Source organism: Poromitra crassiceps (assembly GCF_964638095.1).
Source record: "Poromitra crassiceps genome assembly, chromosome: 13".
Lineage (NCBI taxonomy): Eukaryota > Metazoa > Chordata > Actinopteri > Beryciformes > Melamphaidae > Poromitra > Poromitra crassiceps.
In genome coordinates this window covers 13006238-13030041 of record NC_139644.1, presented here as the reverse complement: position 1 = coordinate 13030041, position 23804 = coordinate 13006238, and the positions used below count along the sequence as shown (strand labels likewise).

Sequence of the window (23804 nt, the reverse complement as noted above, 5' to 3'; positions counted from 1 at the left end):
TCGCCTAAAACGAAAGTCAACAATGAAAATCTCTAGGCTGACATTGACGCTTCCCGGACAGGGAGCGAGCATCAGTCATCAGACCCGGCCCGGCTTACATGAGCTTGTTCTTGGGCTTCTTCTCCGTGGGAAACGGGTACTTCCACTGTGTGATGCGGCCGACCTCTCCAGACATGAACGTGAGGTAGCGCAGGGTCTCCACGGCCACGTTGGTATGGGAAACCTTGCTGAGGCCCTCGCGCTGCCAGATGTACATGGCCACCACCGGAGAGTTGTAGTTCTGAATCCACTGAACGTCACCGGACTCGTTGTCCACAGTTACCACAAGGCCGTCGCCGTTGGACACAAAGTGAGCCATCTCTGGGGGGAGAATGGACAGAGAAATGATCACATGTCAACAACATATTATACCTTTTTTTCCTATCGAAATGACTGCTTATATTCAGGTTTTTTTTAAATGCAGGTAAACACTAACGGTGTGTGTTAAACGCTAAGAATAGGCCATTGACACTTTCACATTGCCTCCCACACGTGACAGCTGATCCCCCAGAGCGTGCGTGTCACTGGATGAACTGACTGTCACCATGGCTGCAGGCGCACTGGACACTTAAAGTAGATCGACGTGGTGACATCGTTTCCAATACATAAACTGCGGCAGCGATATCGTCATGGCTGGATAAACAGTTAATAAATGTATAGAAACGGATCTACATTGCTCAGCAATAGTAATGTGTCTAATGTGCGCATCACATCATGTCTGTCATTTGGAGATGCAGTAGCTCTACTTAACCTGACAGATTGCAGTCTGTCTCCCGTTATGAAAATGTTTGTAAAAATATATATATATAAAATTCCCCAATTTCTCCAAACTCACGTGTTGTAGTGTAGGCAAGGCAAGGCAGCAGATGGAAACACAATGTCAACACAATTTAAAGTAATTAACCGTTAAAAAAGCCTGTGGAAATCACCGGTGTCCGTTCTCAAGGGGTGAAAAATAGCGTTTCCACCGGGTGTGTTATTTATATCACTTCAAGATCCGAGCAGATCCGATTAAAAAAACGTGCCGACTGCAGAGTCATTTGACCTGTTAGTAAATTGCCCCTTGTAACTTTTAGACTGAAGAAAAAGCTAGTAGTTTGTGGATATCTTTTTGTTTGTGGAGTGTCTTTAGAGGACATCATAAGATTATAAAATGTGAAATGAAAGGAACACGCCAACATTTTGGGAGATTCGCCTATTTGCAATATTCCCGAATCCCGACAGTAAAACTAAAATGGTAGATGACTGCACACAGCGCATGCGCCTCAGTCAACGCGGAAGTAACGTTAGTTTGGGCTATGTATTTGCTTCGGAAATGACCATTTCTCCTAATTCTGGATTCTTATTTCATCGCGTGGTGAGTACACGAGTCACTCACATGTACACATGTGAGTGTTTTGGCGCTGTTGGAATGTGTATTTTTGGTTACTGAACAGTTACGGGGGTAGCCTGCTGTACCATTCACTAGCATTTTAGTTAGCAGGAGGGGCGCATCGCCACTTCCTAATGCACGCACAGTGAAGAGACGGGTATCCATGTTCTCGTTTTACTATCGGGAATATGGCAAAAAGGCGAAATGTCGGCGTGTTCCTTTAACTGGTTGCGCTGCGTGATGTGATCACCATCCTGTGGCTTGTGCTGTGTTAGAAACTAAGGCTACAATAGAGCCACTATGTGCCAGGGCCTTACTGTATTTGGTGTCGTCGTCCGGGAGGGTGGAGGCGTAGTCGGAGTAAGTGGCATTCCAGCGCAGCTCTCTGCTCTTGGTGTCGTACATAGTGATGGTGTACTCTAAAGTGGAGATGAACAATGAAGAGGGGGGACATTATATATACACACAGGAAAAGGAAATGCTGCTTCGCTAACACTTTATAATAACGTTGAGTAGTAAGTCATTTATAAGCTATTAGTTCATGATTTCTTTTCATTTACTAATGATTTGCTCATCACGATTAACAAATGCGTATAGAGGCAGGTTGGAATATAAAAACTTTGAATGACTTACTACTACTTAATCATCTACAAATGTATATTCACGTTTTGTAAATGATTAGTTCATCATTAACTAATAGCTTATAAATTACTTACGGTACTACTGAACATGATTATAAAGTGTTACCGCTGCTTCCATAGGAGATTTAATACTCAGCTTGGCTCAAAACGGCACCACTCTCCTTACGTAACGTGCACACACAAAAAGGTCCGGTTTTGTAGTATACATACAAGTATACATTGCTAGCTACAAATGGTTAGCGCGGTGTTGAATTTCTTCTGCCTCAAAGGAAGCGATTCATAGAATGAGAGAGAGAGGGGGGCACTCAACACGAAACAAGATCGTGGATATATAGAAGAGTGTGAGAAGCTGGGCTTTGCATTGACACCTGGCTCTTAGGGTTTTTACATAAGTGTCATTCACAACCATCTCAGCCTCTCACGCTCCGGGGTCCTCATCTCCAGTTACCATCCCAGCTTCCCCAGGCATGGAGGGACCTACAGGGATGGGGGGCGGGGGTGCTGGTCTGTTAGTGCTAGGCCCTAGCAGCTAGGGTGTGCCAGCAGCAACCTGGGGTTGGAGAATGCAAGGCAAATAGGCCCGAGTGATTAGTAAGACTATCAACTGCTTAATTAAATGGGATGAATGGGCAGCAATACAAATAGATTATGCCTAGATAATGAGACATTCAGGGGTGGCAGACTGGCTAGGTGAGAAAACGACATTTGTGATTGTGAATAGGGTGTGGCAGCAACTTAGAGAACGCTAGGCAAACAGGCCAAGTGTAAATTAAGAGTAAATTAACGGCTTAATTAAACGGGACAGGCAGCAATACAAACAGATGGCGCGTTGAGATAATTAGATATTTTGGAGTGACAGACATAAATAATGCGTGTGATTTGTGAATGGAGAGGTAAGAATAGGGACGTTTTTGGTTGCATTTTTTTCTTTTACCTGTTCGTCCCAGATAGAGAAGAGAGGAGGACGGACACAGCATCTCAGCAAAGGAGGAGGTCAGCGTCTGCTGTTTCTCACCGGTCAGCAGGTCCACCACATACCAGAGGTCTTGCTTCTTACCTGTGCACAAGGGCATACATACAAAAATAATCATAATAATTTACCTCTGGCACGATGATAACACTTCTATTCGCATCATATGAGTTATAAAAAAGAAAAAAAAAGAAAAATCACATACAATTGTACTCTTAAGTATTTTGTTTACCATGTGAAAACATTAGTTCTGCATGTGCTGTTCCTACTTGGTGCTTGTACAAACTGTATGGTAGCGCCGTCATTGTTAGGTGAAGGGAAAAAATGCAAATTGAACTTGCTTGATTAACCGATACTTTAGGCTATATTTTGAGAGACAAGCCGAGGGCCACTTCAAATCTGTCCGCGGGGCCGCAATTGGCCCCAGGGCCGGACTTTGGACATGCCTGTATTAAAATGTCCAAACTGTGGCCAAGAGGGTGTGTGTGATAATGTGTGCCAAACTCAGTCAAGCAAAATCAACTGTAGCCATTTAAATGTGTTATGTTCGCATGGTATATTGGGTGTGGCCTGTTGACTGGACCATTAAATAACAAGCCTCTTTGGCCTCTTTACACTGGCATCTCCACACTCAGTTGGCGTAGGGGCGTGGCAGCAGGACCTAGGTAACCTAGGTCTACTATCAGGGCTGGCCCCAAAGGGAGATGAGGAAACAGTGCCTTCTCTTTAGAGATAATCCCGGTGTGGCCTGAGCACTCCACTCTGCACACACTTCTTAAATGGATAGGTGGGTGTTTGCCCGGCACAAAATCAGCCGTGCGTAAGGATCATTTAAGGCCGTAGCATTTACAGACCTTAGCGTGCGCAGCTAGCTTTGTGCTAGCAGTGGCGTCCGTTGAATGAAGACAAGAGCTGCACAGATAATGAGCGCGGCGAAGCAAATGTCACCCGTCTCCTTCAAACAATGGCACAGTCACCAGGGTTAGATTAGCTTCCCCAATCTGACTGTTGCAAATTCAGAAGAACACAGGATATGACCACAAACGCAAATGCGGTGTAACGGCTTTTGTTCAAGTCGGATAACACCAATTAATTTAGGTGGGGAGACAAACTGGGACTTTGACTGCACCCGTTTATGGATGACGACGCTCGTCGCCGCAACAATTCAAATCATCTCCGCTATCATTTTGTTCAAATAGTGGCACACCAGTCACCCAAATCACTAAACCCCCCCCCCCACCCACCTCCTGATCTGAAAGGAAAACAGAATTTCTGAAGTCCAGCTGAGATGATGCTCTGAGCCTCTGATGATTGACTTCAGATTGGAACACACCCCTAATCAGCTGGATAATGTTGACTCTAATCATTAACCACCCGTGTTCGCATAGTGAACTCTGTGTGTGGGCGCTAGGCTGCTCCATGTTGACATGGCATACCTGAGGAGGTGAACGGGGTAACCGGGGGTAATTCGAGTAGCTTGTGTTTGATGGACTTTCGCTAAGTGTTTAGACAGATTGCTCGTGTTTCCACCCTTACTAGCGACGGGAAGCGAACAATTTGTTGCACTTGTGACAACAAGCATTGTCGGCGTCATCGACTCTCTAGTGAAATACGGTAAGTAATCCACACTGTTGTTGTTGATCGCTTCCTTCTCTCTCTTTTCACTGCGACTCGTTTGAGTGCAGAGGGGGCGGTGCACAGCACGCACGCACGCACACGCTCACACACGCACACGCACACATACACACACACACACACACACACACACACACACACACACACACACACACACACAGAAAGCAGGGCAGACTCTCACACATGGCTCCTCGCTGTTGTGTCTCGTCAGTCTCGTCTGAGAGACGGAGAGAAAGCGAGCGATCTCTTTCAAATATATCATAGGCATGTCTTACGGATGTTGGTGAGATACAATGTGCGAGATGACGTTTATGTAGCAGCGGTAGCAATTATAGGAAATCTATTTTGTAATTTCTCCAGTACCGATAAGAGAACCGTTAACGTGAAAGCTTATTGATCCTCCGGTATTTCCAAACCGTTTGGTACCGGGTTTCGATACCCATCCCTAGTCACTACGAGAGGAGAATGCAACAAACGGAACAATCGTGTCAATGCGCTCGATCAAAATACATACTTCTATATCTGACATTATCTTTTGTGAAAGTTGCGTTGGGGTCTTACCCATGTAAAGGACTCCATCAGAACTTCGGCAGGGAGAGGCTTGGACCAGCTCAGGGATAGTGAATGGTAATTTCTGTTTGAACACAATGAATCAACATTATCATCATCATCATAAGACAGCTATAGCATGCTCTGTGTGCTATATCAATACATTGCATACAGAACATCAGTGATACTCAACTTGCGGCCCCGGGGGTCAGATGTGGCCTGTGATAGGGTGCCAAGTTGCCCCCTGGTCATTTTCTAATTCACAATGAAAACTATAAAGTTTGACTGAGCTCCAGCTAAATTCTCAAATATCGCCACCTGCTCACCAACCAGGTACTTACATGTACTAACTACTAACTAACTTAACTTATCCTATCCTATGTGCACAAAATTGTCAGACTAAACTCCGGCTGACACCCCAAATACCTTCAATCTGCTACAGAAAAATGTATATTATTAATGTTTGTTTATTAATTGGCCCCTGGCCTCCTGTCATTTTGCAAACGTGGCTCCCGGGCAAAGCAAGTTGAGTATTCCTGCAGTGCATCAGCACGACCGTGCACTACTTTCTGCAGAAGAGAGAACGATATCTTGTCTTGAATGAGGGAACTGAGTGAGCAGTGCGTTTTCTTTTGGCACCGAGAGAAGCGGTGAATTTGTGATAACAGTGTGTCCTCTCTTACCGTCAGCCCTTCGTTGTTCTTTCCTCCCAGAGAGTACAGGCTGCCATCATTGGGGTCAGGCAGAAATGCTGGCCTGGGGGGGAAAGATGAAACCAAATAACCAAAAAGTTCTATCTCACGATACGTAGGTAAAGCTTGACTGAAATACCACTTTTAGGAAATCACATAAGCAAATAATAAAAAAAAGCATTTGGTTTCAATTGAGAGATGTATGAGCTCAAACAGCTTCCCATTCACATGTGTCTTTGTTACACACACACACACACACACACACATGCAGATCAACATACAATGTGCAGGTATACATATACGCGCACGCACACACACACGTGCGACAAATACTCACTCGGCCACATGTGTGGGGACCTGAAGAACTGGATCTGTGAGCAGAGACAAAGATGTAAGTCAAGAAGACAGACAAGAATATGAATCAACAATGCAAACCACGGCCAGTAAGCTGTTGAGCAAGCCTATGACATGAATAGCCATGACAGACGATCGCACACAGAACACAAAGTCCAGCTAAAATTCCTTTGTAGTCAACATGAGACTGTCATCTCTGCAAACAGGACAGCTTTGCATGATTTCCTAGGAAGGCGCAGGCATGTTTGTCTAATGAACTGATATTAGATCAAACCCTGTAAACACACACAGCCTAGAACACACTAACGTTTCACTGAAGAGACCGATGATGACCCTGATACCAAACACCCATCCCACACTTGGTGAAAACACGGGAGGGGGGGGGGGTGTGTGATGTGTTTTGGAATTGGATTTAAAAAAACTTGAATACAAAAAATTTGCCTGGTTGTAATTCGTCTGCCAGGGAAGGCTCTCCAGACTTTAGCCAGGAGCTAAACATTGAGAGCCCCAACCTCCGTTACTACTAGACAAACACATGGTGTGAACATACAGGGTGTGGGCCAGATGGTGTGGAGCTGGGTGGAGGTGCCTGAGGGGGTCAACAACAGTAGGTGGACGAGGGGGATTACCTGTAGGTGTCAGTGACTGCTGTGCCCAGGCAGCATCAACATTCATTATATGGAATTGCACAGAGACGGATGATGAGCTGAAAAACAATGCTTTTCTGTCGCATAGAAGGACCACGGCGGTTGGGCTCAGCGGCTAAAAAGTCTGTTAGGAAAACCAACAGGCAGCGACAGGCACGCAGTGTGAGGAGGGGAGAGACCTGTTCCGTCACCGCTGATCTGGGTCGTAGTGGCTAGAACCCAGGCAAAGGTTTGGGCTTCCCGCTGCTGGTTCTAGGGTGTAAGGCTACCTGGCTAGAATACAACAGGTGTTTTTGTGAAGCGTGACCCAGAACTGCTCAGATCTATATTCAATAGCCGTTCCAGAAAAACAGATGATGCGGAGGAAGTCGCTCCGGCATCCATGTTTATTCATGATTTGGGTATTAGGTGTACCCAGCCTGTAAGCCACACTGCAAAAAAAATGACATCTTAACAAGCCAATCAGTAAAGTAGAAGAGTCTTCAAATCTAGTTTTCCTTGAAACAAAAAAGGATAATTTTTTTCCCAATGCAATTTCACACTTTTCTGAGAATGTTCTTGGAACAACTGACATCTTAAAATAAAGCTCCACTAGTATCAAGATAATGCTGCTTGATACAAGAAGATTCTTACAACAAGGTGATTTTGCATTGGAAACAGGTGCAATTCAAATCTATTCTCATGATCATATATTTTTCACTTATTTGAAGAAAAACCCAACTAAGACTCAATAATAAACGACTTGTTAAGACAGATAGGCCTATTTGAGCACACTATTTGCGATAAGCCTGCGGTCTGTACTTATCTAATGTCATTAGCAGCCTATGATGCCTACATTAACATGTGAAGCGTAGTAAATGCTTACACAGTCAGAATGTTTAGATAGGAGTACAGGTGCTATTTACAGCAGAGCAGCTCACCCTTCCCACTGTGACCTTGATTACAGGCTGGATTTGGCCCCCCTCTTTGTTAATGATTACCATGTTTCCATGCCTAACAGGACATTTACTTACTTTAGTACAGGCTCCACAACAGATACAATGTTACCATGTTTCCATGCCTAACAGGCATTTACTTTAGCACAGGCTCCACAACAGATACAATGTTACCATGTTTCCATGCCTAACAGGCATTTACTTTAGCACAGGCTACACAACAGATACAATGTTACCATGTTTCCATGCCTAACAGGCATTTACTTTAGCACAAGCTCCACAACAGATACAATGTTACCATGTTTCCATGCCTAACAGGCATTTACTTTAGCACAAGCTACACAACAGATACAATGTTACCATGTTTCCATGCCTAACAGGAGATTTACTTACTTTAGCACAGGCTACACAACAGATACAATGTTACCATGTTTCCATGCCTAACAACAGGCATTTACTTTAGCACAAGCTACATAACAGATACAACGTTACCATGTTTCCATGCCTAACAGGCATTTACTTTAGCACAAGCTACACAACAGATACAATGTTAAAATGTTTCCATGCCTAACAGGCATTTACTTTAGCACAAGCTCCACAACAGATACAACGTTACCATGTTTCCATGCCTAACAACAGGCATTTACTTTAGCACAAGCTACATAACAGATACAACGTTACCATGTTTCCATGCCTAACAGGCATTTACTTTAGCACAAGCTACACAACAGATACAACGTTACCATGTTTCCATGCCTAACAGGCATTTACTTTAGCACAAGCTACACAACAGATACAATGTTACCATGTTTCCATTAGGGATGTAACGATAACCAGTTTTAATGATAACCGTGATAAAATTCCTCGCGATAACCGTATCGTTTTAAATTTTCATTATCATTAAAACCTTGGTACCATGATTACAGTGCTTTGAAAAACATGGTAAATACTGTCCATGTTGTAATTCGTCTGCCAGGGAAGGCTCTCCAGACTTTAGCCAGGAGCTAAACATTGAGAGCCCCAACCTCCGTTACTACTAGACAAACACACGGTGTGAACATACAGGGTCGCCAACCTGTCCAAGGTTGGCGACCGTCTCCCAGATCACAACCGTGAATGGAGAAGTCTTTTCATTATGCGGAGGCACAATAACACAATTTAGTGGTTCGTTTATTTTTTGAGGGGGACATTTTAAGCACCTTTTAATATTGGAGGGGACATGTCCCCCGTGTCCCCGTGCTTCCTACACCTATGCGTTATGCCGTCATTATTAGGTAAGCGCTAAGTTTCTCATTTTGCTTTACTCACAGGTGTGTGAATTGACCTGGAAGCGTCCATAGCACAAAATAAGGTTAGTCTCTCCTCTCATTTCCCCTCTTGTAAAAAAATAAAAAATCATATTTCATATTTCTGCGAGCCCACAAAGCGGGCGAGAATTCGAGGGGAAACCAACGAGGGATGGTAGAAATGAGCGATGAGGTGGAGGACGGGAAGGAGGACAACAACGAGGCACGGTAGGCTAGAAAGGAGTGCACGCAGCTTACTGTATATATAAGCCGATAATATAAGCGGATATGTCGATATCGGAATTTTTATTACTCCTTAATATCAGTATCGGCCCCAAAAATCCAATATCGGTCAGGACAGGCTCTATTACTGCATGTAGGGGAAACACCAGTAATAATTAGAAGAGTAGAACATTTCACTGGTGCAACTTCCAGCCTGTCTTGAATTGCTGTGCCCCAACTAGAACCTTTGTGACAAATCAGATTTCACACAAAAAGAGAGACAAAACACCTGACTGGTCTTCAAAAAAGCAGGGGGATCGCATTGTCTTCCCTGCGACGGCCAACAAAAGCACGTCGGTTTTACAAATGTAACCTGAACACGGAACTGAGCCCTGAGAAAGGCACACAAAACAAGCCGTTTCCAGTGAATTCCACTGGACTGCGGTCCTCTCCTCTTACCTTCTTTCAGCGTCCATTTGATAGAGCCTGATTTCTTGCTCACGGCGTGCAGGTTTCCATCCAGAGTGGACACAAAGAGCAGGCTTTCAGGCAGGGAAACACTGCTGGCACTGCACAGGCCCTGCAAGACAGCAACACAACACAAACGCAAGGTGAGGCAAACAAACACATCTCCATGCAGCACTGAACAAATACTCACATCCCTGGGTATCCAGTGCAGCTATTTAATAATGTATGCAACAACAACAAAAATCACAAAAATCTAATTTCTTTCGTTTTTTCCACACTTTTTCACATCAAAAGTTCATTTTTCAGGATTTCATTCATAACTGTAAAATCTACAATATGCTGATGTCACGAAGAACTATCAAATGTCTACCCCATTTCAACCAATCATATCACGACATGACAGCTGTCAATCAATCTTCATTGCGAGAAGTCAATTCTGAGCAGGCAAGATGTCCGCCTACTAGTGCCTGACAGGCACTGCCTGTAACCTGGGCAGAATTTCGAGCCTATAAATGATAATATACTTGGCCAATAACATGTAATACAAAATAAAACAAACGGTAATGTCTTCATTTAATGTGGAATGCAAAGAACATGTGACTGGTTCGTTAAACTCGCACTCCAGGAATATCGTATTTACCGCAGCTAGTCAACGCTCCAAGCCGACAGGCAGCACTCTTGGCTCTGCGTGACAGCACGAAAGCAGCCGGCCGCCCGGTTCTATGCGGGCCCCAATCGCGTAGGGGCAGAACACGCCATACAAGCGCCAGGATTGGCCAACGTGAACTCCAGTCCCCAGAACGGTCCAATCAAATCATCCACATCACATGCTATGTCCCGCCTCATGACCCTGTTCCGGTCAAAGCAATGTTTATTTTCACTCGGATACGTCATCACAGACGCTGAGCTGCCACTTCAGCATTAGGGCCACACAATTCATCAAAATGTAATGGAAAATAGCAATAAGGCCTGCTACTGCAATTATCATTTATCGTCAGAGTCGTATGTTGTATGTGCGAGCAAATGTATTGTCACGTAAATGTGGTTGTTGCACTGATGGAGTGAAGCTGACTCTGTTTACAGCGTATTGTTCACCTTTGTACACTGCACATCTGTGGTTGAACTATAAAAAAGCCAGCCTTCAGAGACTGCAAGTGGCATATAATGATGCTCTGAGAATACTGCTAAAAAGGCCCAGGTGGACTAGTGCGAGTGAGATGTTTGTGAGTGCTGGAGTGAACACACTGCAAGCTGTCTTGAGAAATGTAATGTACAGGTTTATCTGTCGGCTAAATGATTCTGAAAATCAACTTGTGGTGGTGCTGGTGAACATTGCGTACAGTGCCACACGCTGCACGTCTCAGTTTTGGGAGCACTGGTATAGGTGTCTTTTAAAATGAGTCACTAGACTATTTTTATTTTGTGTTTTCTTTTAATCTTTTTTGTATTATGTGTATTTGATTGTATTTTTGTATGGACCTTGAGTCTGGAATAAAGCATATCTATCTATCTATCTATCTATCAGATCGTAGGAGGTGCAATATTTGTTAAAGGTTATTTTTACATTTTAAATGAAATATTGTCGTGCAGAGAAGTCTCCTACACATCTTATTCTACAGACTGTATGACAACATCTCTGCTTGGTACGGATCCCCGCAAAAATCACACCACAATCATCAGGTTTTCTTCAACCATGTTTTTCAATGAAAATTTGAATAATCAGATCAGACTTATCACCCTCTGACATTGCAAATCATATCACAATTGCAATATCAGAAAAGAATTGCAATTCGATATTTTTTTCCCAAAATCGTGCCGCTCTAACCTAAATGCAAAATTATTACCCATATAAATCATACACTGGCAGGCTTCTGTGAGCATGCACCCACCCACCCAGGCAAGCACGCACGCACACACGCACGCACGCACGCACGCACACACACACACACACACACAAACACACACACACACACACACACACACACACACACACACAGGTCAGATGAAAATGTGTGCGCCTGCATTGAGATAGTGAATAATCACCTCAGCGGCTAATCACTCACACATTATAATCCCTGCGTCCACCTGGAGCCGTCAGCTCGTTATTATCTCATGCTATTACATCACGCTAATGAAATCATCCACACACTCTTAACAAAGCCACATGAAAGAAAGCACAGCGCCTCCCTGACAGGGTTTATGGCACTGTGGGAATGCTTACAGATGGAGAGGACAGGACTGTTCTCCCTCCTACCCGGATACAGCCTGGTTAGCCCTTTGTTGGAAGGGGGATGGGGGTGGGGGTGGGGGGGTGGGGGGCGGTGCCTGAGGTCAGGGAGGGATAACTGCCACCCTGTCCCACGTTACAAATCAGTGACCCGGGGGCCAAAAGCTTAGAGTATCTGTGGAAGAGCAAGCCAGGGGTAAAGAAACCAGCCAGCTAGCTAGCTGGCTAGCTGGGGGCAGTAGGTAGCTGGACAAACTCTGGGAGATAACAGTGGGTCAGTTGAGATAAGGCGCTGAGGGTCACGATTGTTGTTGAGCGGAGGGTGCACACAGAGTATGAGGCTGAGCACGTGTGCGTAAACTTCACCAACACAGCCATGCTGTTAAAACAGCACAACCCTTCAGGTATGGCTGGCTTTCACAATGGAATGCACGACAAAGAGTGAGAGTGCTACAACTCCTCTCTGCACAGATGAAACAGAGTGAGAGTGCTACAACTCCTCTCTGCACAGATGAACAGAGTGAGAGTGCTACAACTTTTATCTGCACAGATGAAACAGAGAGAGAGTGCTACAACTTCTCTCTGCACAGATGAAACAGAGTGAGAGTGCTACAACTTCTCTCTACACAGATGAAACAGAGTGAGAGTGCTATAACTCCTCTCTGCACAGATGAAACAGAGTGAGAGTGCTACAACTTCTATCTACACAGATGAAACAGAGTGAGAGTGCTACAACTTTTCTCTACACAGATGAACAGAGTGAGAGTGCTACAACTTTTCTCTACACAGATGAACAGAGTGAGAGTGCTACAACTCCTCTCTGCACAGATGAAACAGAGTGAGAGTGCTACAACTTCTCTCTGCACAGATGAAACAGAGTGAGAGTGCTACAACTTCTCTATCCACAGATGAACAGAGTGAGAGTGCTACAACTTCTCTCTGCACAGATGAAACAGAGTGAGAGTGCTACAACTCCTCTCTGCACAGATGAACAGAGTGAGAGTGCTACAACTCCTCTCTGCACAGATGAACAGAGAGAGTGCTACAACTCCTCTCTGCACAGATGAACAGAGTGAGAGTGCTACAACTTCTCTCTGCACAGATGAACAGAGTGAGAGTGCTACAACTTCTCTCTGCACAGATGAACAGAGTGAGAGTGCTACAACTTCTCTCTGCACAGATGAACAGAGTGAGAGTGCTACAACTTCTCTCTGCACAGATGAACAGAGTGAGAGTGCTACAACTTCTCTCTGCACAGATGAAACAGAGTGAGAGTGCTACAACTCCTCTCTGCACAGATGAAACAGAGTGAGAGTGCTACAACTCCTCTCTGCACAGATGAACAGAGAGAGTGCTACAACTTCTCTCTGCACAGATGAACAGAGTGAGAGTGCTACAACTCCTCTATGCACAGATGAACAGAGTGAGAGTGCTACAACTCCTCTATGCACAGATGAAACAGAGAGAGAGTGCTACAACTTCTCTCTGCACAGATGAAACAGAGTGAGAGTGCTACAACTTCTCTCTGCACAGATGAAGAGAGTGAGAGTGCTACAACTTCTCTCTCCACAGATGAACAGAGTGAGAGTGCTACAACTCCTCTCTGCACAGATGAACAGAGTGAGAGTGCTACAACTTCTCTCTCCACAGATGAACAGAGTGAGAGTGCTACAACTCCTCTCTGCACAGATGAACAGAGAGTGCTACAACTTCTCTCTGCACAGATGAAACAGAGTGAGAGTGCTACAACTTCTCTCTGCACAGATGAAACAGAGTGAGAGTGCTACAACTCCTCTCTGCACAGATGAAACAGAGTGAGAGTGCTACAACTCCTCTCTGCACAGATGAAACAGAGTGAGAGTGCTACAACTTCTCTCTGCACAGATGAAACAGAGTGAGAGTGCTACAACTCCTCTCTGCACAGATGAACAGAGTGAGAGTGCTACAACTCCTCTCTGCACAGATGAAACAGAGTGAGAGTGCTACAACTTCTCTCTGCACAGATGAATGGTGGGCTGAGCCGGCTGTGTGTGTGTGCCCTTCTCTCCAGTCCCCTCCACTCCCACTCGGAAATATATATATAATATGGGCGACATGGGAAGGCGTGGATGGGTTCAGAAAATAATAGAAAAGGACAATATCTCGGATGCACAGGTGGCATTGCAAAAAAAATTAATTGACAAAAAAGAGAGCGAAAGCACGCCATATTCAGCAAATATCACTACATTCTGCAAATATCGCAATATTGTCTAAAATCGGCCCAAGCCTACAATCCATGGGACAGAGGAGAGGTAGAGTGGCAGACAGAGCTAGAGAGAGAGAACGCACACAGAGGATGAGGAAAAACAGAGTGAAGATGAAGATGCAGGGATTTTGCAGATTCTTGCAACAAATGAAGGCCTGACCACAACGCCGGCTAAGCGAGCCAGCCTCATGACTAGGCTTGTGCCAGAATTAACAAGCATGTGGGTGATGTGTGCTTCACTCAGCCACCATGGAATTCTAAAAACGCTGCTCTTCATAACCAAGCTGTGGGCTTCCTCTTGTTTTTGGCCCAGTGTGCAGGGAGGGAGAGGTCAGCAGAGAGGTGGGCGGCTTTGAGGAACTCTGTCTGCCCACCACCACCAGGCCACAGAGGAACAGAACACTTCACCAGCCCACCACCAGGCCACAGAGGAACAGAACAATTCACCAGCCCACCACCAGGCCACAGGGGAACAGAACACTTCACCAGCCCACCACCAGGCCACAGGGGAACAGAACACTTCACCAGCCCACCACCAGGCCACAGAGGAACAGAACACTTCACCAGCCCACCACCAGGCCACAGAGGAACAGAACACTTCACCAGCCCACCACCAGGCCACAGAGGAACAGAACACTTCACCAGCCCACCACCAGGCCACAGAGGAACAGAACACTTCACCAGCCCACCACCAGGCCACAGAGGCTTAAGCAGCCGAGCCAGTGCCACATTTTGTTTTGCACTTGATAACGAGTCGTTCAAAAATGATACCCAAAATGGTGACTCAGTAGGCTCAGACCAGCGCCAACGTCTTGGGTATTAAATGAATCTGACCCAAGAGCTTTGTCGCGTTATCACCCCTCTCTCTCCCAATCTTTCCTGTCTACTAAAGGGGCAAAGAACGCCCCAAAAATTGGAAAAACGTGACTTTTCTTTACTGTGAGAGTTGGAGAGGCTGAGAGAACTATTCTAATAATCTACAGTGGTCTTTTTACATTTGAGACATTTATGCCTATAGGGCACTCTCATCCGGAGACTGACGGAAAGTGAGTGAGCAGTTAGGGTTCAGTGTCCGAGTCAAAGACAAGTCAGTGGAATACATAGCTGGTGAAAGAATCAAACCTGTGATCTTTCTGCTACGGGACTGACAATCTAACACCACTAAGCCTGATGTCTTTACTATAGGCCTGGGAGATTATGGACATGGACAAAATCATGTATCACGATATTTTCTTTACCAAATACCTCAATATTGATACTAAAACAATATTGGTGCTTTCAGAAAATATTTTTTACACAATGAGATTTTTGATCAATAATCATCAGTAATGTGGACACATAATGACTAAGTGGGTAAAAACAAATAATAGAACAGTCAGAAAATTACATCACAATTGTACATCACTTTACTACCTGTAATAATGCAGCTTTCAAACCCAGGAAAAGACAACACTTCTGCCGTTATATCATGGTATTATGATATCCAAAATCTAAGACAATAATATCTGGTCTCATATAATAGATACAGTATATTTGCCCAGGCCTACCTAAGAAGAGTTTAAAAGGCTGAAAAGTTACTGCAGAGTCGTCCAGACAGGGCTCTTACCCCCCTGCTGAAGCCTCCACGGTGGTATTGATGAACATCCTTGACTAATCCCCCTGAACAGGACCCTGCGCCTGGGGACAGTGCCACTACACCCCCCCCCCTCCCCACAGTGTTTAGTGCAGATTACCAAGACACTCTTCTGAGCACTTCGCCACTTATGGGGGGAGAGAAGAGAAGGAAGAGAGGAGGAAGGTGGGAGTTGAAGTGCTCTTAAGCCAGACACCAGCAGCCATGATAGGCAGGCCTGAGCAGTGCACACAGGGATGCAGCAGCCATCACCGAAACACTCGGGGTGCTCTCTCTCTACAATCACTTCACTTCCTCGCACCCGATGCCGTGATACAGGCCGGCACACCACCAGTGGAGCCGTGGAGCGTTGCCGAGGGACCAAGCTGTTGCTTTACAATGTTCAGCGCTCTCCCCTCTGTGTGCTCTTCAGCTCGACTGTAACGAGGAAAATACCTCAGTGGGCCAACGCCACAGGGAAACCAAGCGCAAAATGACTCCACAAACAAGAGAGCACTGACTATGTTTACATGCACACAATATTCCGGTTTTTTGCCCATATTCGGAAAATGACAATATTCCGACTAAATGAGTAATCCACTAATATTCCCGTTTACATGCAGCCGTAGCTCGCCCTCCCCGACACGTGAGGGAGGGGGGGAGAGAGAGAGAGATGCAGGTAGGCAGAGTTTTTCTGTTGAGAATAAACAGAGGATCACTTGGTCCATTTCAGGAGCTTGCTGCTGGAAAGTTTGGCGTTGCGATTATTTGCACATCAAAGTCTTTCATAAAGTAGGCTAGTAGCCTACGTTATACCTCGCAGACGCAGGCTCGCAAGCACTTTGGACTTCCGTGGGCACCAATCGATGTTTCTCATCTCCTGCCGATCAGAAATGTGGGCTTTTCTTTTCGCATGCCAGAGATGACGGATTATTATATCGCCTCTTCTAGCGCTTTCTAGCACACATCAGCTGACTGCAAAGAGGCAACATGCGACATGCGTCTCAAACTGAGGTAAAAACCCTGATTGAGACGCATATTCCGAATGTGCTGTATACATGATCAAAGAATCCTCCTAAAACCCGAATAATACTGGAATAACCCAGATGTCTTAATTGGAAAATGCTAAATTCGGAAAAAGGGCAAATTCGGAAAATGCAAGTGGAATATTGTGTGCATGTAAACGTAGTCATTGTTGTTCACGTCTGTTCTCGCAACACATTTAGCACTATCTTTAGGAGAAAACTGTGTCCTTCCACATTTGAGATCCTCTGCTGTAATCCAACAGCCTACACACACCGGCACGTGCATCTACTGTACAGCACACCTGCTGTGACTGTTCCCACCGTGATGCAAACTCACCAGCATCCCACAGCCCAACAATAATAACTCATGTCTGTTTATTTGGCCCATCGTAACCTCTCGGTTCTTGGTTTCACAAGCCAGAGTACCTTAACATCTGAGTGTCAGCCAACTGCTTTTGGGTGGGACGTTGGGAACTGATACACATTGTCGAACATTCTAAAGTATTAGGCTTTAGGAATGTTCTCATTTGTACATGAATGTTTATCAGGCTGCTCAGAGTGACTGAGGGGGCCCAGTTGTTTGCAGCCATCTTGTAGAGAGGACACGGACGTCAGGGGCATCCCCTCTCGTTTCCCTGTTGTGTTGCGTTTTAACAGACAAAAGTAAGACATTGCGCAAGTCGAGTTACATAACACAACAGAACTGGGCGAAACCCAATTCTTGGCCAGTTCTGTGCTCCTTACTTTCCCTTCTGCAATGAGGCCAGGCCATGGCTTAAAGGGACAGTGACAACAATGCTCATGATATCACTGGCGGCAGGCTGGGCTAGAATGTCACTGTGCTCAACAGCAACAGCCTCATGGACGGCTCACCAACCTTAACAGAGAAAAGGCTGGGCGACCCGGTACATTCCTTGCCTACCACCACAAGGGTCACAGGTTCAAGTCCCCGTGTTGCCTCCAGCTTGGTCGGGGTATCCGTACAGGCACGATTGGCCGTGTCTGCGCGGGTGGGAAGCCGTATTAGGGTATGTGTCCCGGTTACTGCACTAGCGCCTTGTCTGGTCAGTCGGGGGGGGGGGCGCCTCTTCAAGGTGAGGGGAACTGGGGGGGAATAGCGTGATCACGACGTGATCCTCCCACACATTACGTCCTGCTGGTGAAACTCCTCGCTGTCAGGTGAGAAGAGAAGTGGCTCCCCAGATCATCAGAGAGGGTGGGGCAATCACCACGACAGCTTGGTAGGGGGAATTGGCAAACAACAATTGGGGAGAAAATGGGGGGAAATCAGAGAGAATAGAGTCTATTCATGGGATTTCATCAGTGGGATTTATGACATCACTGATGATGTCACAGTGGGATTTATGACATCACTGATGATGTCACAATGGGATTTATGACATCACTGGGATTTATGACATCACTGATTATGTCACAGTGGGATTTATGACATCACTGATGATGTCACAGTGGGATTTATGACATCACAGTGGGACAATCATAGTGCAACAGAGAAACAAACAGACAGACAGAGCCCTAGCTACCATTTACTACTGATGATGATAGATAGATAGATAGATAGATAGATAGATAGATAGATAGATAGATAGATAGATAGATAGATAGATAGATAGATAGATACATAGATAGATAGATAGATACATAGATAGATAGATAGATAGATAGGACAGTAGAAAGACCAGATACAAGTAGTGGGGGTGGTGATTCATGGACAGGATGACAGAGAATAGTACTGTATGTGAAGAGTTTTTTCTTCTTAATTTGGTCACATTGCTTCATCTTCCGTTGTTAAGTTTACAAAACAACCAGACACTTTATTGTCTTGTCTGCAAGCAAAGCAATATAAGCATCCTGTCTGCTACTTGCTGGAGTGCAGACTTTAAGTAGCACAGGAACTAACAAATACTTATCATCACATCTCCGGTTTGGCAATATGTCACAGGAGATGTAGGGCAGCCACAAATTCAAGTAATCAAAGATATTTTTGAAAGGCAATGAAGAAATTGCTTGCTGTATTGAAGGCAACGTGACTAACACAGTTGTAAACATTAACTTACTGATGATCTATAAGTCTCTAAAAACCCTACACAAGTTTTCATTTAGGGCTTTCCTTCTGGTCTGTGTACATGTGAAAGATCACAACGGCCTGGGGATGTTTGATTTGTTGTATTGTGTCAACACAGACACAAATGAAATTGAACTTTATGAGAAAACGTGGAGACAAATGTTTGAGAACTAGCCTAGCATGTTTAACATGTTAGGCTAAAGGAACAGTTCACCCAAAAATGAGAGAAAACCAGTCACCATTGACTTCAGTAGTAGCTACAGTAGTAACTAAGTCAATGGTGACTGGTTTTCTCTTGCGTTGTGCTGGCCATCTCCTTGTTGTGTTATATGGACAAACTTCATCTGTCTTTCAACTGGCATGAGTGGGAGAGTAGGCGGCGGAATTTTCATTTTTGGGTGAACGGTCTCTTTAAGTAGAAATCTCTGGAAAGCCATTTGAACCACCTTCCCTGTCAACACAACACATTCGCTATCAGCGTGGCCTTGCTGCAGTGGGGGTGTCACGTCACGTCACGTGTAGACCCTAGCTCAGGCACACTCAGACAGTCAATGCACAAGCAATCTACTGTTGTGATAAGATAGTGTGAGCACCAACTTTGTTTCTCAGTTCAATTTGAATTCTGTTTACAAAAAAGCAAAGTGCAAGAATGTGGCCATGGTGATGGAGAGATATGAATCTATCAATAAATGATGATTGGGAGACTATTATCTTTTGCATGTTATTTTTGAAAACTCTTTGTCGTCTAATGCCTGATGTCAGAGGTCTTATCAGGGATGCTAGTTTATTATAAGGGACATGGCAACATGTTAAGCCAGGCATTGGCATAATATAGGCTAAGTTCTTTGTAAGTTCACGCTAACTAATAATGGCTATGCTGAAACAGCTAGCTAGCATTAATCTCTTGCAGCCGCTCTTCACAATCAGCAGACCTTAATCATAGCTCAATCAATCGTGAATGGCAACAGACACTGGATAGAGACAGATTATCTCACTCACATTCACACAGCCTCATTCAATATCTCTCTCACACACACACACACACACACACACACACACACACACACACACACACACACACACACACACACACACACACACACACACTGCTATTATACACAATGCTATTATAATCGATACATCTATTATGTTTACTTTGGCAGCCTGTGATCTGGGAAGATTTGCTCCACTGGTGAAGAACCAGAGAAATGATATAGGTTTACTACTAGGCTAATCTAATCTACTGCTTAGCTTTGGTTTATCTTCATCAAGTAGCATATGGCTCCCCTGCCACTTAAGACAACTAATGTTACCTATCCCTGGTTAACACTGGCATTCCTTGGTAGAAATCACCTTAACGTTAGCTGATGATGTTTTAACTCACCAGGTAACGCATGTGACAGGAGGTGGAAAAGTTCCATAGCCAGACTGGGATAACGTTTATGCCTCCTTTATTAGTGACACTGGCCCGACTGCTGAACTGATCATGTAGAAATGATCTACACAGGCACGTAAGATTTGTACATTTAACGCAAAACATTTGAAAGCTGGGAATCAACATTGTTTTTAGCTGGCAAGCATGCTCACGTTATGTCAAGAAAACACGCAGCCACTGACAGAATTCAACCATTCATTGAAAGCCATGAGTGAGTGATTGGGGGCTGATGATATTACTCGTGCAAATGAAGGCAGGGCAATTATGTCAATAAACAGTGTTTTAACGTCACCTGTTTTATAAATGCAGAGCTAGCTAACTTATGCTAGCGTATCCAGTTAGCACACCTACCTTTTGTGGGAGACCAACGCAGCAAAGCAACGCCAAAATGCACCACACAAGGGCCCGACTGCTTACTGTCCAGTCCATATTTTGTAGTCTCAAACCGGTGTAGTGGGTGTGAACGGCAAGCTAACTGTCGACTACATAGAAAATGTGACTTGGCTACAACCAAAGGCTACGAAATGGAGGCAACGTTCATGATCTAAAAGGCATTTAGCGGTCTGCCAGCTGTGGAGCTGGATCTACTATCGGCTGAGAATTCGTGCTTGGCTGCTGCTTCTTCCTGGAATGAAACCTGTGGGGGTTGGACTTTGGGATAGCTGCGGTCCACACCAATGGTCCACACACACTAGTGGAGAAGGGGGACTGGATCATCTGTCTGAGCCAATGAGAGTGGAGGAGGTGGACTGGGAATCCGTCTGAGCCAGGGTCTGAGCCAATGAGAGTGGAGGAGGGGGGCTGGAGAATCCGTCTGGGCCAATGAAAGTGGAGGGTGGGGCTATAGAATCCATCTGAGCCAATGACAGACAGCTACAGTGCTCGCATATAATAGTATAAAATACTTCTGGGGGACATTTTCCTTCTCTTTTCTACAGCAGTTCGCTTGGGACGTGGTCACGCAGTTGGCTGTAGTTACATAGAGGCGAATTGACTCGTATTGATACTAATTATGTCCGTCTGTGTTGAGCATCGTGTTAAATCGATGTTGATATGTGAGGGAGTCTCGTGATAGTTAACTGGAGTTTAGGGAGGGAATGTGAGCGTGCCGCACGAGCCATGCGTGCACTGCAGGCCGCAATGGCTACGGAAGGCCAAGGTAACGTTGCATTCTTCTGTTTAACATGGCAGTGGATATCCAAGGCAGTACCTACTCTGACCTAACAGTGCTTGTGATTCACACAGGACGAGTTTAAGGAGACTCGTATCCCCATGGACCAAGTGTGGTGCATTTCAGATGGAAGGCTGTGGATGGCTCACTTGCAGCATCACTGTAAGTGTTTCTTGGTAAAGTCATAATCTAATCTATCTTGGTTGGCGAATGATTACAAAATGACATTATTGTTCCGATCCATAATGAAGTCAATATAGCCTTCTTGTCTGACAAACCAATCCTCAGTCTTGGTTGAGTAGTGCTGATTGAGTGGTTATCTATGTTGAAACTTGCATTCTCATACAGGAGGTGTGGTGTGGCGCTGTCCTGGAACAATCTGTAAGTGCCTTTATGGATGACTAATAACTTTTCCAGTACTGATCCATAATTAAGTCAAAATTGACTCGCTGACATAAACCCTCTTAGTTTTGGTCTATAGGCTCATTTCACAGCAACCTTTTGAGGTGGTAAAGCAGGAAATAAACGGGTGTAATCATTAGAGTTAATGAGGGCACCTGGCACTGGAACGCCTAAACAGAATGGAAGCGTAATTAATGGAATCTGCGTGCAGCTGCTTTACTTCCTGCCTTTACCCCCTCAAAATGGTTGCTGTGAAATGGATCCAATGGGGGTGATTATTAAGTGTGCTTAACTTTTGTTTCTCATGCAGGGAAGATGTGGTGTGGACTGTAACAACTGTAAGTGCCTTAAGAAGAATTTTTAATTTTGATATGACTGACTAAACTTCGCCTTTTCATCCATAGTGTGAAGTCTTGGTGAGTAGGGGTGATTGAGCACACTTAAAACTTTGTGTTTTCCTTGCAGGATGTGGTGTGAACTGGACAGGAAACAATGTGGTGTGGACTGGAACAACTGTAAGGGTCTTCATCATAAGTATTTTTAATTCTGGGTTATGAATGATGTTTTAGTTGGTTATGTTTTAGTTGGTTATGTTGGTTCTGATTTAGAAAAAGTGAAGTGCATTTTATTTCTGACAACCCACCTACAGCAGTCTCTGTGACAAATGTTTCAACAACAAAAGTTAAAATTGTTTTACATTCTAGGGATCATCAGACTGACACCTATGGAATGGAAATGTGGTCTGGACTGCAACAACTGTACGTGCCTTCAGAAGAATTTCAAATTTTGGCTTTTGGTTGATGAATGATGATTCTTATGCGTTAGACTTCTGATTCAAAAGTGAAGTAAATTTTAAATCTGACATAACCCACCTACAGCAGTCTCTGACAAATGTTTCAACAACAAAAGTTAAAAATTGTTTTACATTCTAGGGATCAGAGGGATCAGACTGACACCTACTGTATGGAAATGTGGTCTGGACTGCAACAACTGTACGTGCCTTCAGAAGAATTTCAAATTTTGGCTTTTGGTTTATGAATGATGATTCTTATGCGTTAGACTTCTGATTCAAAAGTGAAGTCAATTTTAAATCTGACAACCTGCCTACAGCAGTCTCTATGACAAATGTTTCAACAACCGCTAATTTAAAAATGTTTTCCATTCTACATTCTAGGGATCAGACACCTGTGGACTGGACATGGCGCCTGCAAGAACATCATGCCATAGAAATGATGGCCAAAATCATTGAAATGCCAGCAACATTTTATTTTTTATAAAGCTCATGGTGCTAGTCAAAGATGTTAGACCACTTGGGTACAACGCATATTTCTGAACCTCTGTATGAATAAAGACACTTTCGTTGATTTGAACTTACTGGTCCTTTATTTTTTTCAGTCCCTCCCTACAAAAACATTACTGCAGCACTACCTTTGACCCTGATAGGCCTTTTCCATGGCCACCCAGGCCAAGCTGTAGTGCAAGAACATACCATGGCTTGTTATAACTGGGGTTTCTTGGCAGTTCCACCAAGTCTCTCTTTTAAAAGCAAGCCACAGAATGTAACCATCATCGGTCCATGATGGCTACACTTTTAACCCTAATAAATCCCATTAGCACTGGATTGACACCCTATACTCTGATGGGGCCAAATGTAAGCTGGTTTCACATCTAGGAGTTTTCTTTAAATGCATTAACTAGATTTCAACATTTCTAGGAGATTCAAGATGCACGTGGAAAAATCTAAGGTGAAACATGGGGGCATGCCTCTATCACAGGTACAATTTCATTTTT

The 23804-nt window shown here is 44.5% G+C and overlaps 1 protein-coding gene and 1 long non-coding RNA gene across 2 annotated transcripts in view; one reads left to right on the top strand and one right to left on the bottom strand.

Moving 5' to 3' along the window:
- ern1 (endoplasmic reticulum to nucleus signaling 1) overlaps positions 1-20939 on the bottom strand; it is a 34663-nt gene extending 13724 nt beyond the window's left edge. The window contains exons 1-8 of the mRNA XM_083648709.1: positions 20792-20939; positions 9802-9922; positions 6236-6269; positions 5890-5962; positions 5219-5291; positions 2987-3109; positions 1729-1830; positions 99-360 (exon numbers count right to left, since the gene is read on the bottom strand). Coding sequence (XP_083504835.1) covers positions 99-360; positions 1729-1830; positions 2987-3109; positions 5219-5291; positions 5890-5962; positions 6236-6269; positions 9802-9922; positions 20792-20869 — 866 coding nt within the window. The 5' untranslated portion in view covers positions 20870-20939. The remainder of the gene's footprint in view (positions 1-98; positions 361-1728; positions 1831-2986; positions 3110-5218; positions 5292-5889; positions 5963-6235; positions 6270-9801; positions 9923-20791) is intronic.
- A 447-nt stretch (positions 20940-21386) lies between these two features.
- LOC310787499 lies at positions 21387-23377 on the top strand. The gene is made up of 8 exons (XR_014553261.1): positions 21387-21599; positions 21686-21773; positions 21960-21992; positions 22324-22351; positions 22479-22528; positions 22718-22771; positions 22946-23005; positions 23188-23377. It is a non-coding gene; the product is annotated as an uncharacterized lncRNA (long non-coding RNA).
- The last annotated feature ends 427 nt before the right edge of the window (positions 23378-23804 follow it).